The following is a 15906-nucleotide window of genomic DNA, read 5'->3' on the forward strand; positions in this document are numbered from 1 at the left end:
GGCCTTAGACTATTTACTCGCAGAGGAAGGCGGAGTCTGCGGAAAGTTCACCCTTTCTAATTGTTGTCTCCAAATAGATGATAACGGAAAAGCAGTCTTAGAGATTGCCAAAGAGATTAGGAAAATAGCCCATGTACCAATACAAACATGGGAAAACACATGGGACAAAGACTGGTGGTCTAATCTACTTGGAGGACCCTGGTGGAAGAAAGTAGGGTTTGTATTTTTGTGTGCTCTGACTGGTTTGATTTTTATTCCTTGCCTTACTCCCTGTCTCACTAGATTGATAACCACCACAGTTGAAGGGATGCAAGTTGCAGCAGTTCCCCTCAAAGCGCAGACTGTAGCAAAAGTCATGGTACTCAGAAAAATTCCTCGTAATTATCTTGATCTGCCTAAGTGAGAATGGGGAGCAGAAAGCATCTTGAGGGGGGGAATATTGTTAGAAATGGAGTATTGTTAGAAATGCACAGCTTGCATCTTGCACCTGATAAGCAAGAAACACTGCCAAGGACTTTTTTCTTTGCCCAGCCTTGCCACAACTCTTCTCATACTCTCCCCCAGCTTCTCCCTAGCCTTTCTCATGCAGATTACAGAAGCTGGAATTCAACTGACTGTGTCCTTGAAGGGGGGGGGGGGGGCTTAAACTCTTGGTGACCTATAGTATTCTCTGAGCATGCTCAATTAGCTGATGCATATTTACCTCCGCCCTGCATACTTAAGTAGTTAATTATAATATACATGCGATGGATGTAGTGATGTAACCACATATATGTTTGTATGAAACAGAAATGAGCTGTAAGAGTTCCTGTTTCTGCACACGTGCCCAGGAGGAAAAAGATAAATACAGCCTGCAAAAATTCCTTGGGGGGTTCAGAGTAATCTGAGTTTTTGACTCTGCTCTGACCCTATTTGCAAATACACCTCTTGTGCTGCTAAATGACTGTGTCTGAGATTCTTTGCGAGCCTCCAAGAAACAAACCGCAATCTTTTGCATCAACATCATGCCTGGCGACTCCCCCCAGGGCACTACGGCTGAGGACTCGGGGCTTGGGCACCTCCAGAGGCCGCCCCGCTGCCTCCACACCAGCACCCCGGCAGCCGCAGGGTGGATACCACCCACTGAGGGCTCTGAGCCAATGAGAGCCTCCTGCTTTGTGACGTCGCCGCGCAAGATTCTAGCAGACAGAATTCAGTCTCGAAAACAACAGGACCTTCTCCCCGCCCCCGGGCGGCTCCCGGCCTCTTCATTGGCCATCGCCCGCACCGAGCATTCCTCCGGGTGTGCGTCACATCCTGGAGACGGCCAATGAGCGCGGGGCGGAGCGGAGCCGTGATCACGGGCGGGGGCTGAAGCTGGAAGCGGAGGGCGGCGGCGGCTGTTAGGGCTCGGCGGGGCAGTTGCGGCGTTGCCATGGGGGCCGTGCTGGGGGTCTGCTCGCTGGCCAGCTGGGTGAGCGGGGAGCGCGGCGCCGGGGCGCGGGCGGGGCTGGCCCGACGGGCCGCTGCGCCGGGGCGGCGCCTGCCGGGGAATGCCATCGCTCCCGCGCTGCGCTCAGAAGCAGCTCCTAGCGCTCCGTCGTGCCGGCGGTGAGGCCCGCCGCGGCCCTGGTCAGGCCTGGCCTCGGGCACGTGATGAGTTGTGTCTTACAGAGAAAAGGGAAGGCTGCAGGACCGCGTGTCCGAGCTTGTCCACTGTTGTTTCAGTTCCTGTCAGTGGGTTTTGTATTCTGCAAGACCTGTGTCGTAAGGTGCCTGGTGGTTGATGGTGTAAAAGGCCCTGGTGTAACCACAGGTGGTGTGCCACTGCTATATTTCTGTTTCATTTGTAAACAGAGATGTGCTTGGCTGGTACATTTTTATGACCTGTAGTCCCTGTATAAAGCTGGAGGCCTCATGACACATTTAAAAGAAGAGCCCCGTGACTACACTTCCTGCTTTATCCTGGTTCAAAGCAGGAAGGACCCCATGCGCTGGCTGTTTCTGGATATCCAGCTGGATTGTGGGCTGTTTGCTGCTTGGCGTGTTCAGCTCTCTCTCAAGAGGGGTAATGTATGGGGAAATGTCCTCACAGTTCCCCTGCTTCTCCTTCAGATTCCCTGCCTGTGCAGCGGTGCCTCGTGTTTGCTGTGCCGATGCTGTCCGAACAGCAAGAATTCGACAGTGACACGTCTTATCTATGCCTTCCTCCTGTTCCTCAGCACCCTCGTGGCCTGCATTATGCTGGCACCAGGAATGGAATTGCAGCTGAAAAAGGTGTGGAAAAGCCTCTTGTGATCTATGTGTGACAAAGCTACAATTCATTTTGGAGGACGCCAGTTCTGTTTATTAAGCGTGGGTTACGGTGGACATGAAAACTTCCATGTCTCATAGAATCCTAGAAAACTAGGGTTGGAAGGGACCTCAGGAGGTCATCTAGTCCAGTCCCTGGTCAAAGTAGGACTATTGTCAACTAGATCATATCAGCCAAGGCTTTGTCAAGCCGGGCCTTAAAAGTCTCCAAGGATGGAGAGTCTACCACCTCTCTTAAGTAACCTGGTCTAGTGCTTCACCACCTTGCTAGTGAGTTTTCTTCTTACTATCCAACCTAAACCTCCTTTACTGCAACTTGAGACCATTGCTCCTTGTTCTGTCATCTCTCACTGCTGAGAACAGTTTAGTTCAGGGGCAGGCAGAAGTCTTACTCTTGTATGTTGGGGTGCAGGGGGATTTGGGGGTGTGCGTAGATGTGGGTGGGTATGTGGGGAGGGGTGGCTGGGGGTGTGTGCATGTAGCAGTGAGCGGGGCTCCCCTGAGAGGTGGGGGGATGGGTGGTTGTGGGGCTTGTGGAGGAGGGTTTGAGGATATGGTGGGGTGTGCATGAGAGCTGTCTGCATGTTGCCCCCCCCCTCCCCCCCCGAGCCAGTCAGCACCTGCCCTTGCCCTGCACCAATCCGGAGCCTGTACTGCCCGGCCCTGGCATGTCCTGCTGCCCCCTGGGCACAGTGAGGCTGGGGTGGCTCCTTTCAGTTGGTGCTGGTGGGGACCTGTACGCGCAACTCCAGCCTGGTGCTCCACGCCAGCTCCCAAGTCGCCCATCCAAGCTCAGCAGCGGCGGTTACTGAGCAGAAACTGTTGCTTGGCGTGAGGGAGAAAGCAGTCCCTTCCTCTAACCTGCTGGCAGGCAGTTCTCGGTGCAGCCCAGTGTGGTGCGGGCTCTGGGCTGCTGTACCAAGAACTTCCCAGCAGCAGCAAAATGGGGGGTTGCGCTGCTTTTCCCCAACAGTTCTGCCTAGCAGCTGTCGCTGCTGAGCCTGCACAGGAGAGTCTGGAGCAGGTGCAAGGCGGACCAGGTTGGGGCTCTGCATGTAGGTCCCTGCTGGTACTGCAGGGCTGAGGCCAGCAGCAGCCACAGCCAGAATGTCACTGCTGCCTAGAAAGTTAGTCTAGCCATGGAGCCGCCTCAGCTCCACTGCATGCCCAAGGGGTCGTGGAACACACCACAGCCAGGCAGGACCAAGGGACCCACTGCGGGCCGGACAAAGCGCCTCTGCAGGCTGTATCCAGCACACGGTCTGTATTTTGCCCACTCCTGGTCTAGCTCCATCTTTGGAGCTACCCTGCAGGTGGTTAAAGGCTTCTATCAAATCCCCTCTGTTGTTTTTTTTTTTTTTTGTTTTTGTCTTTTTTCCTCCTCCAGTTCCCCCAGCCTTTCCTCATAAATCATGTGTCCCAGCCACCAAACCAATTTCTTTGCTCAGCTTTCTTTCAGATGCATAGGGGGCCCCACCTGAGAGAGAGAATTATCTGATTTATTTATTTTTATATTTATATAATGGTTTATTATGATCTTACACATGTACCTCACTGAAATGTAGGTGGACGCAGTGCTTGCTTTTCTTCTAAGTTTACATTTTCTTTAGTAGTAGAGTCTGAAGCATGTGTTGCTGTGTTGCAGATCCTCTTTCCATAAGCCAGTTCACTTTGATTTTATGCTTCTGAAGAAGTGACTTAAACTAAATAATTAATTCTGTCTTCATCTCTTCCTGCCCTTTTGATTAATTCCTCAAACAGGTAAACACATCTCAACTAGAGGGAGAGTTAGGGTGGTGACCCTCTAGCATGTGGAACAACAAAAGGTATTCATGGAACAGTGTTACTAGGGTCCTGCCTAAAAATCCAGCTATCTGCCTGTGGCCAGAGTTGGGTGCCATGAGGGCTTACAGACAGGAGTAGGCAAAGGTATTTAATAGACTGAAGTGTGCTAAGTGGATTCCCGTTTGGTATTTTCCCTTAAAAAAAAAAAAAAAGGTGCATGTTTTGAAGACTGTCTCTAGTCTGGAGAATTCCATGGTTAATCTGAATGGCACATCTTGCTTGCATAGAGATGTTATGTGGGGGGAAAGATGACATAAGACTCTTTGTTTGGCCAGATGGGAAGTCCTTTCTTATCAGTTGTGGGATAGAAGTTGGCTGAGAACCTTGCATTATTTACATATTCCACGTGTTTGTGACTATGGTCTGTGAAGTGCAACTTATAAGTTTTTTGTTTTTGTTTTGTTTTGTTTTGTTTTTTTGTTTTCTTACTCAGGTGCCTGGATTTTGTGATGAGGAACTTCATACCCGGCTACCACACCTGAATGGCTTTGTTAATTGCGAGGTGCTGGTGGGCTACAGAGCAGTGTATCGCATCAGCTTTGCTATGGCAGTGTTTTTTTTTATCTTCTCTTTGCTTATGATACAAGTGAAGACTAGTAATGATCCAAGAGCCTCGGTGCACAATGGGTATGTGTTCATTCAGCTGACTTGCTGCTTACCTTATTGCCATCTCTCTCTTCCTGCCTTCTTCCCCAAACAAAGTGACCTTTTTAGTTTATATGCATTTATAGCTCTAACTTAGTCATTAGTATCTTGCTGATTTGCCTAAAGAGCAGAGTCTCTAAATTGGTGAGTGCCTTCTCATTGTACCACATTTCTAACTTACAGACAGCTGAAAGTCAGTGGGTAACTTTGGAATTGGCTAAAAATCATGTATTCTCTTATTTTTTAGGGAAAAAAAATGTTTATTTTGAAGTCTGCCTTAGTTTAAAACTGCCATCCTCAGCTTTTAGTAGGAAAGTAAAATAAATAAATAAAAATTAAAAAAAAAAAAAATTCCCTACCAGGAACCCATTTCTATTAATGGATCACCCTTCCTGCCTGTGTAGTTTTCATTGTTTATGAACCAACAACCACCTAGCCTAGGAAGTCTACTCCCTAAAGTATCCCTAAATATGCTACATATGTCTGCTCTATCTTTATTAGGAGACTCTCTCTTCAGCAACCACTTTCATTGTTCACTTGTGACATGTTGTAGACTGTGGGACCAGTGTTTTCCAACAGATCTTTGTCTCTGTCTCAAGGTTCTGGTTCTTCAAAATAGCAGCCATCGTTGGTATCATGGTTGGAGCATTCTATATTCCTGAAGGGCCTTTCACAAGAGGTACGGCTTATGCATACAGTCATGGAATGTTTTCTTGGAAATGCAAACCATTTTTGCAAGTTGGGATGTGGGTGTAGTCAGCATATTCCACGTTATGTTTGCAGCACAGCCCCTTCTTTACAATCTTATATGACTGTCAAATGTTCCAGTAACTTGGCAAGTTAGTGGAGTAAGCAATTTATCCCTTGAGGCGTAGCAGCCATGGCTCAAATGGGACCAAGCTGCATATTTATAATGCAGAACTCTATCCTTTAGTCCCAAGGGTCAAGTTGACTAAGGAATGACTTTATGCCTGTTCTATTACTGTTTATATTAGTGGAAGCTTCAAAACATTCCCCCCCCCCCCATGTTGTAGGGATCTCTTTTGGAGAGCTTTTGTGTGGATGATATCAGTCAGTGATTCTAAGGGAGTGTACATTTACAATTAGTTCTAATATCTATCTGGTTTAGGGGACTGAGGGGGGTGGTTAAGTTTATCACCAAAGACATGTACAATGATGGGGAAATTACATAAAAATTCTTCTGTGTGTATTTGACTAGGTTCATATGGGCATTTCCATTGGAGTAATTGAAACTACTTACATGCTCTAGAATTAAGTGCAAATGTAATATTGCAGGAAGTCATGGTGTCTGAGTTTCCAAGTGGGTAGTTCTAGGCTGTGCTTTCACCATTTGTATATAAGCCATCTCATGTTCAGCATTATTATCCCAGGATAATTTCTCTCCATACTAAATACACAGATTATGAGAGAGAACTTCATACTCTGCATTTTCCTTTCTAGCATGGTTTGGCATTGGCACTGCTGGAGCCTTCTGCTTCATCCTCATCCAGCTGGTGCTGCTTGTGGATTTTGCTCATTCTTGGAATGAGTCCTGGGTGGAGAGAATGGAGGAAGGAAACTCCAGGTGCTGGTATGCCGGTAGGTTCTTCAGCTAGGAAGTGCAAAATATCAACTGGAAGAGACTAACAGAATGCTACCTGCATGACTTACACATGAAAGCAAGATGTAGCCTTGCTAAAACATGGTCTGTGTCACATACTTAAAACTGAATGGGTACATGAGGCGCTCATAGCCGCCATGCTGTCCTGTTATATCTATATCTGTATATTGGTCTTGTCCTTGTACAATAAGAAGCAGGCCCTGTTTGTCACAGACTGGTGTAATGGTCATATAAGCATCACTAAAGGTTCTTGTCTAGTTATGAGAGATCTGATCTGAATGTAGGGGCAAACAGATAGGAACTTCCAAATTCTACTTCTCAGTTTGCCATGAACTCCTTTCAATCCATGGACAAGTCGGCTAAACCCTTTTCCCTGAGGTATACTATAGGCTTGATGATGGTAATGCTGTAGGTTAACGTAATAGGACAGATCTTCAAAAAAACAAACAAACCACATTAACACTGAATTGTTGTACAAGTTTAGGTAAACGTGCATTGTAACTTTTCTTTGAGGTGCTTATATTGGGAGGAAGAGTAGGGTAGAGATTGCCCCAACCAGGCTGGGTGAGGGGAATGGTTTCAGCTGATCAGTCTCCTTCCTGGGGCACTTAAGAAGCATGTGTTTCTACACTGATTGTGAGAGCTAACATTTTGTCTTTTCTCTTTAGCTTTACTATCCTGTACAGGCCTCTTCTACATCGTATCAGTCACTGGCTTTGTGCTTTTCTACATATTCTACACAAAACCTGATGGCTGCACTGAGAACAAGTTCTTCATAAGTATTAATTTGATCCTGTGCATTGCTGTTTCCATCATCTCTATCCTCCCAAAAGTTCAGGTACTAAATATTTTTGTGGGCTTTTAAGTTCAGTTCTTCAGCAGATAGATAATCTGCAAAAAAATCTTGCTTGTAACAGGAAGCAGTGAAAATATACTTATCTGTTCCATCTGATGCATCTGACCAGGTCTTTACTACAGCACTTTGTCAGCGTAGCTGCATGGACAAAATTGCCACCCTTGCTGCATTCTCGCTAGTGTGCTTTTGTTGACTTGGATGCATGGGCAAGGAATATCCATTGTCCAGAAAAACTTATCAGTCTACATTTCTACTCTCCACTAGGTGGCTCTGTCAGCATAGCAATAGCGGAGGCTTTGTAGCCCAGACAAGCTTCCTCTACTCTGTGCTTTCTGCTTATTTCTAAACGGTGTAATGCTGTGGTTACTAAACTGCGGACAATGGACAACTTCCTGGCATCTTTAGAGAGTCAGTTTGTCACAAGATACTGTTCATGTTTCAAGCATTACAGTAAAGACAGCTGAAGTACTGTGCACCCAGTTACTAATTATGCTTTTCTACGCAACTTTTTTTTTTTTATGGTTGTCTTGGCTGTTGTGCTGTCATGCATCTGAAATCTATGACCTCTCCAGTTCATCTGAAATATACATCAGTAAGACTTAGGTTGTCAAATTACTTCGGTGTTTCTAAAATGTTACTCTTTTGTTCCTCACCATGAAAAGAAAACACATGAACCTTTGCCCTAATCGAAAGCAGTTGCCAGACAAACTGATATCAAGTTTTTATTGCATTAATCATTTATGTTGCTGCCACAAATTCTAATTTTGCCTTTTGGTCTTCCTGAGGTTTTTCATGTACAAATTGAGCATAGAAATTAGCTCAGTGCCATTCTAAATAGGCATATTCCTTTGACTTGTTGGCATCTGTAGTAGAACTAATCTTTCTGCCTGTATATCAAATGGAACATCACCACGTTTAGTGCTGCTATTCAGACACCTTTTGCAGACTATTGGATATACACGTAGATCTCACGTTTGGATGTTCCAGTGCTTCCCCCAAGCCTGTTTTGAATCACTTTATTAATCTACAGCAGGGTATTGCTGGATATCACTCATACATTTGTTTGAACCGTAGATTTGTTTGTAGACCTGCTACAGTTAGAGTCTGCATTAGAGACTGACTAAAAACTGATGATCAAGATGCTGTGAACTTCTGCATGCTTGGGTCAGAAGGAATAAACATGTGCCTTCAGCTGCTCTTTCTGTCTAAGTGGAGAACACTGGTCATTACCTACCAGTTTACAGTCCTTGCCCTGTGGCCCGGCCCCTGCATTGTCTGCTGTCATACGTAGTCTTAATTTCAAAGTCTGAAGGATTTTCTGCTGATCATTAAACGTTAGTCAAATCTGTAGGAATTAAGATTTCTATGTGTGAAATTCTTCCTTTTTGACTGTAAGGAGGGCATTTTGTCTTTAAACAGGAAAACCAGCCACGCTCTGGCCTTCTGCAGTCTTCTGTTATCACTCTATACACCGTGTATCTCACTTGGTCAGCCATGTCTAATGAACCAGGTAAGCATCCACTTGTCTTGGTTATTCCATTCTTAAAACAAACAGTCTGTTGGTGGGTTTCACATTTGTAATAAGTGATTGTGTTATTACTAGTCATTTGTCAAGTCCAGAATTCAGGCTGTTTCTGATGGCCTCGGTGTTTCCAAAACTGAGCAGTGGGAAGCCTTGCAAAACTGTAAATGCTTTATGAAATATTTTTGCCCAGTCTCATCAAGTAAAGGGATGAAAGACCTTCCTGGTACTTAGGCTTTTGGGGAATTCCAGAGTAGGTCAGAGGGAACTTGGCTGATGAAAGATGAGACAAATTGATATCAAAGTTTGTCTTTCTGTTGGTGTCTCGAACCTTTTTCAGATCGAAGCTGTAACCCGAGTTTGTTAAACATCATCACACAGATAACTACATCCACAATAGCTCCACCTAACACAACTGTCATACCTGCCACTCCAGCTCCACCAAAGTCCTTGCAGTGGTGGGATGCACAGAGCATTTTGGGCCTTATTATCTTTGTCGTTTGTCTCTTATATTCTAGGTAAGACCTGAATCGCTTTAAATGTCTTGCCTACTTGTTGTCGAGGTTTGGTTTGTGAATGAAATTTACCTGTATTGCAGATTCTGTTGACTTTGTGAGCAAATGAAACAAAAAATGGATTACTACCATTACATTCTATATCCTGGGAAGATACAGGCTGCATCAGCCCCAGTTCCTGTAATTCATTAAAGGGAAAAAGGTGGAAGCTTAAATAGGCTGTAAGATAATGAAGGGTTAGAGGATGAAAAAATGCTGCATAGTCATTTAAACGAATAGTAGAAAAGCTGTGTCTGAACAGACATATCCAAACCACACTAAAAAACCCAGATATATGTAGGGGAAGGTATTTTCCTCACCTGATGGGTTACACAGCACAGCACAGTGTTTCCACCCATGCTAGCTGGGATCTGAATGAATTGCCTGATCCTGTAGCAGCTGGAGCCACTGGTGCTTTTTACTACACTAGATGACCAAGAAGGGTGTCAGGTCCCATGTGTTATGTCTTCAAAGAGTAGGTCATTGTTCTGAAGCATGGATGGAAATAGATTGTTGGCTTTTCCAAAGGAACAAACAATATCACTAGAATTTGCAACATGTCTTGCTTAGGCATTGTGTTCTCTAACAACTTTTAAATGCCATGATCTTTAAATGCAGATTTTTAATAGTTTTCTCTTTGGGTCACTTGCAGCATCCGCTCTTCCAGTAACAGCCAGGTGAGCAAGCTGATTCTGTCTGGAAGTGATAGTGCCATCCTGGAAGATGGTGTGGGGGCAAGTGGTGGAGCTGGAGAAGAAGCAGTCCGTCGTGTTGCAGACAATGAGACGGAAGGCGTTCAGTATAGCTATGCTTTCTTTCACTTCATGCTGTTCCTTGCCGCTCTGTATATCATGATGACTCTTACTAACTGGTACAGGTAAGAACATAGGCTGGAATATGCTCAGTACTAGGTGGCAGGAGACATGCACAGTTGTGGACAGAGACCTCTTGTGGTTGCTTTAGGTGATCACTTACAACAGCGGTTCCCATCCACCAGGCCATGGCCTGGTACCAGGCTGCAAAAGGGTTGGCTGCTAGGCTGTGGCACTAGTCCTGCTCCTGTAGACCCCTGCAGTGAGGGGGGGAGTGGGACTGCTGGGGCCGGAGCAGGCATGGAGCGCAGCTTGTCTGGGAGGTCTGGGCAGCTGCCACCATTGCACACACCCTGGAAGGGCATGGGGGGAGTGCGTGGTCCCAGATTTGTGCGGGTTGGGCTGGGGCCAGGACAGCGCTGGGCTGTTTCTGGGTAGAGCGCAGGACAGAGCTGTGGCTCATTCGGGATGTGCAGGCAGCTTCCACTGCTGCGCACCCCTTGTCCAGCCCATCCCTATGGCAGCCCCCATTGCTTGTGTGGAAGGGCACGGGGGAGGCGTATGCCCCCATATCTGTGTGTGGTGGAGTGAGCTGGGTTTGGGCTGCACTCTGGGCAGGCAGTGACAGCACTGGGAGCAGGGGCTACAGTGAATTTTTGGGTGGCTGCAGCCTCCTGATCGCCCTTGCTCCCAGCACCGCCACTGCCTGCCAGGAGTGCAGCCTGGTGCAGCCCTTACTGTGTCCAGCTTTTAAGTATGGTGTGGTGTGATTGGGAGGGAGGCCACAGTTCATCTGGGGCAGCGTGGATGGCTTCTGCCGCGGCATGCACCCTGAGAGGGCATGGCAGGGAGTGCATGCCCCCAGATCTGCACGAGGCAGGGTGGGCTGGGGCAAGCAGCTTGGCAGCACCTGCTTTGTGCAGGGGCCCAGCAGCAAATACCTGCAGGGCTGTACAGTGCAGCCTGAGAGCGGCTTTGCATGGTGTGGGGTGGGGAATTCAGTGCTGGAGGAAGAAGCTGTCCTGGTGGTGTGCAAGCCTGGGCTGCAGCTGCTGAGGAGGGAGGAAACCCTTGCAAGGAGCCTGGGAACTTTCAGTCTGGTGCCCCGTCACAGCTGGGCAGTCCTTGCCCCAGCCTCACTCCCTCCCCCACCATTGGGACCTGTATCTATGCCCCCTCATGCCCTGTCCCCCACAACAGACTTACCAGGCAGACCCAGCTTCTCTTGCTACCCCCGCAATGTACAAAAAATAATTTAAATATGTAAATGATACTGTTTTTGTACCTGGTCCACCAGAATTCTTTGAGTGAGTTTGCAGCCCTCAGTATAAAAAGGTTGGGAACCCCTGCCTTACAAGAGTAAGAGTGTAAGGTAGAGTGTTTAGAATGTCCTAAATGTGTTGCACCTTAAAAGTCGGAAGCTTAGAGAGGGAGGTGAGAACAGGTGTTTGCCTATATCCATTGGTCACTAATCAACTCTCTTTTTTCCATTGTAGCCCTGATGCAGACTTTAAAACTATGACAAGCAAGTGGCCGGCTGTGTGGGTGAAGATAACTTCAAGCTGGGTCTGCCTCCTCCTTTATGCCTGGACATTAATGGCTCCTCTTGTCCTTACAAATCGAGACTTCAGTTAAATGTTTTGGGTTTGTCCAAGATTGTGGAAGTGTGTGAGCCTCCTTTGAAAGCCAAAAGGTTGCGCAACTGCTTCAGTTATTTTGTGAAACTAAGGCATATAGTACCTTTGTTCTCCCCCACCCCATACTGAAACTACCTGCAGGTGGTTAGAAACCTGATTGATCACATAATGCTTGATGCATGATCTAAGCTATATTAATGTTGATATGTTTTTATTTAACCTGCTGCCTAAGTAAAATTTGCTTACTACCACATTTTTAAAAACGTATAACAGCTGTGCTGTTAAAGCATGGAAGAAAAAAAACTCTACTAACCAATAGCCCCAGAAGAAAATATTGAGGAAGAATAATGTTTGCTAAACCCAAAGTAATATATTTTAAAGAACAAGTTCTATTCACCGCACTGCACTGGTGTACTAATGGTCCACATGGAAGCATGAGCCATACTGCACAGTTGTTTCTACATTCCACTGCAAATGTTTGTCTGTTTTTCTGTTTCTGGGTAGAAGCTTATGCATTCACTGCAAGGAAAACAAAGTGTTGACGCTGGGTAGCTATTTAATTGCAGGTCCTGTTTATTCCAGAAGAAACTTCTAGATTGCTTGTTTGTAAGAGGCAAATTTTATGGACACTGCTTCTTGATTTAGTAAGTTTGCCAAATATTCTCTGTTGCCGATGGGCATATGTGATTGTCTGTAAAAAACAAAAAACAAAACAAAACAAACAAACAAACAAAAAAAAAACCACAACCCCCCCCCCCAAAAACAGAAACCTTAAAATGAAGATCATGCTGTGAAAATAACAAAGCTTGTTTCTTCTGCTTATTTGTATGGCATGCTTATAAGTAGTAGTACACAGCTATCAATTTTGGCATCTAAGACATTTGCACTGTAAACTTATTTGAATAAAATACTGATTTTTAATTGTATAGAGCTTTTCTTGAACTCTGTTCCTGGCAAATGCAAGAAGCAAAGAAAATTTGTGTGATTCAAAATGCCACAGGAGGTAAAAGGATGGTTAATAACAACAGCAGCTGGGGTGGTTCCTCAGATCCAAGAGGATGTGTATGTGCTTAAAAGTATGTTAATTGATAAATCAGTGTGTCATGCAGTTTAAAAGACGGTCTGGTCTGACATGCTAATACATATTCATTCTAATCCTCTTTGAGTCATATTGCAGCATTTCATGAAATTAACTTGTATGTTGAATCAGAGACCAGCAAAGTAAGCTGAGTTACTTCACCTTGTAGATTTTTATACTCCTCCACTAACAATTTCATAGCATGAGGTTTGAGGTAACATAGTGGTGAAATGTGAAATATTTGGACTTTCATCTTAAATTCTTGCTATTCTTATAGCTGTTAGTTTGAATTCTCACTTGAACATGGCTCTAGTCCTGCTATCACGTCCTTAAGGTTTTTCTTAACATTTGCGTTTCTTCTTAAGGTCATGAATTGGCCTTCCTAGTTATGATCTCAAACAGAGAGTTATCTTGCACATGTATGATTCTTTGTTAGTGCTGTTGGTGAGGAAAGAGAGTCAATAGGAAAAGCTGACATCAAGAGACCTTGTTGAGTGGATGGGTACTTAAGTCATGTCTGCAAAGCTTCACATCTGCTCAGGAAAAAGCCATTTGTGGCCTCTGACTGTCAGAGATTGTGTAAGCTGGTTAGTGAGGGTGACACAGGGATCAGACAAGTAATTTCCTTGCTATACCTGCTGCAGAGCCACTTCTAAGAACAACGTGATAGCACTATGCAATCCCTGGTGTGTCACGTCTGCTCTAGAAAATCACCATCTCTGAGGCATCAGGGTGGAGAACTATTAAGAAAGCAATATTACTAAGCCCTTCATGCAAAATTGGAACAGGTTTCTCCTCCTCAGAGACCAAGAAAGCCCAGGGAACAGCAGGTGAAAAAGTGAGAAATAGTGGCTGAAACGGCACCAAAGACTTCCTGTGCTTGAAGAAGGGTGACTGCATGTGAAAGTTTGCTAAGAACTTTTTTCCAACTACTTAGTTGGTCTAATAAATGATATCAGATCTACTCAAAGAACCTTGCCTGGCTGAAATAGCAGCCTTTGAGCACAGTCATCCCCAGGCTGCAGTGCTACAACACAAGGAAGAACCACCCTGCATAGCAGCAAGGGGGAAGAATGTTACTTTGGCACGAGCTAAATGACTTTTGAATGACTTGTGCAGCCCCTTCTAACCAACTAACTGCTGCATTTAGGTTGGGGGTTGGAGAATGACATGAAATTTGCTTTTTTCACTCATTTCTTTCCTTGGTTTCTTTCTAATGAGAGAACACCACCATGTTCTGTGTTCAGAGACTCTTCATAAATCTCCCAGCTGTTCTGACTGGGTTGTGTAGAAATCTCAGGGCATGAAAGTGGAGTAAGTGAGGGGGAGGTATCTGGTTCCTGTGGGGACTTCGGAGTGATTCTGGGTCATCTGTGTATACATTATGGTAGTCCAGTGACTTGCTGGAATGTAGCTTGTGAGGCTGGGTGGCTGGCCTGTTGTTCATCACATGTGCTGAAAGGGACAGTGAACGGCTCTTAATCTGCCCTGGCTCTAGCTGGTGTCCTCCCCTCCAGCTTGGATGGACGACTAGTAGGGCCTTCAGCATAGCTCCCAAGATTACTGAGCACACAGGGCTCCCTTGTTCCCCTCACCCCCTGCCAATGAAAGAGCAAAATGTGGATAAAGCCATTTCAGATATTGACCATAAATACTGATGGACTCTTCACAGCTTCTTCAGGAGGAGGATCAGGGACAGAGGAAGAGCAGGAGCTGTTCAAAGTGGTTTTGGGTACTTTACACTAACATCCATATTTGCATTGTGTGGAGCTGGAAGCTAACATGAGGTAGCAGCATTATAAGTCCTAGTTCCCAATTAACAGACAGGTTAAGAAAGACCCTTTCTCCTGGGCCCAAAAGCTCAGGAGTAAGATAAGCCCCAAGTTGGGGCTGTTTCAGTTGCTGTTGAAAGAACTGTTCCCTCTGCTCTTTCACATAGATATAAAGATGCTTCTAGACTTGTCTTGCCCACTCCAGTGCTGCAACTACCTCATGCCACTGCACTCTTGACTTCATATATAACTGCTAACTCTCCAGAATAGGCACTGGATAAGGTAGCAGAGCCTGTATCTGATCATGCAAGGGAGGTAGAAAACCAGTCCAGTGGTGGGGAATCTGACACACAGCTCCTGAAGTCCCCACCATCACATCTGGATGTCCCAGTTAGAGCCACAATCCTGAATTCAACAAATTAAGAAGTCATACTTTCTGTGATGGTGGAAAGCCACATCCAGATGTGCCACAATACCACTGCGCTTTCAGATAAGGCATCACTCTAGGGCACAGAGGACAATCTCCCACCACTCACTTATCATGCCATCTTTCCCTGAAGAAAAATTACTTGGAAATTTTTCAAAGTGGAGATGAGGGCACAGGCCATGTGGGGCTGGTATCCGCTGATTCAGTTTTTAGTCTGTGAAAAGGAAATTGCGATTTTGAGCATTCCACACTGATTGGGGGTGAAAAAACACAAACCTGATGACTTTTTTCCCTAAAATGGAAATAATTGTTTTTCACCAGTTCCATGTAGCACAAAACTACACAGATTCCAGCAAAACCCGTGCGTCTCTCCAGTGTCTTTTGATACTCTCTCCTGCATTCGAGAGTGTTTGTGTAGGAACTGCACTGATCTCTTCTCCTGTGGATTCCAGGTCCTCTTCCCTAAGCTGTCTCTATCTTAGGTTTCTTTTCCAAATTTCAAAGTCTTCGCACTGTGACAGTGGATTTGGAATTTCAGAACTTCCATTTTCAACATTCCACTGAGGAAGAGTCTAGAAATTAATAGCAGCTCACACTGATTTACACAACTTAAAATGTAAAGCTTACATTAGAAAATTTGAAAAGGATTCTGAAACAAATGAGTTTCTGGTGGCACCTTAAGAAGTATGTCTGTGATATTTATTAAAACTAATCTGAAAAGAGGTGTGGCAAATACACACAAGATATATCAAACTAGAAGTTGTTACAGTAGAATTTTTAATATCCAGCCATGCATAATAAAATTACACATTTAACTACTCCATTTTATAAAATGCAATATAAAA

At 45.3% G+C, this 15906-nt stretch overlaps 1 protein-coding gene across 1 annotated transcript; it reads left to right on the forward strand.

Annotated features, from left to right (window-relative positions):
• The first annotated feature begins 1310 nt into the window (after positions 1–1310).
• Positions 1311–12710, forward strand: SERINC3 (serine incorporator 3). The gene is made up of 10 exons (XM_090065213.1): positions 1311–1453; positions 2095–2256; positions 4571–4764; positions 5382–5461; positions 6244–6381; positions 7072–7241; positions 8679–8769; positions 9122–9299; positions 9988–10212; positions 11644–12710. The coding sequence occupies exons 1-10, from the start codon at positions 1415–1417 to the stop codon at positions 11780–11782; spliced, it is 1416 nt and encodes a 471-aa protein (XP_089921339.1). The 5' UTR covers positions 1311–1414; the 3' UTR covers positions 11783–12710.
• The last annotated feature ends 3196 nt before the right edge of the window (positions 12711–15906 follow it).

Source organism: Crocodylus siamensis, chromosome 10, assembly GCF_052110815.1.
Source record: "Crocodylus siamensis isolate JL-2025a chromosome 10, ASM5211081v1, whole genome shotgun sequence".
NCBI classification, from domain to species: domain Eukaryota; kingdom Metazoa; phylum Chordata; order Crocodylia; family Crocodylidae; genus Crocodylus; species Crocodylus siamensis.

Coding starts and splice junctions, on each gene's coding strand:
- SERINC3 (XM_090065213.1), top strand. CDS start 1,415: ATGGGGGCCGTGCTGGGGGTCTGCTCGCTGGCCAGCTGG. Junction 6,382..7,071: donor CTCCAGGTGCTGGTATGCCG/GTAGGTTCTTCA, acceptor TTTTCTCTTTAG/CTTTACTATCCTGTACAGGC. Junction 8,770..9,121: donor AGCCATGTCTAATGAACCAG/GTAAGCATCCAC, acceptor AACCTTTTTCAG/ATCGAAGCTGTAACCCGAGT.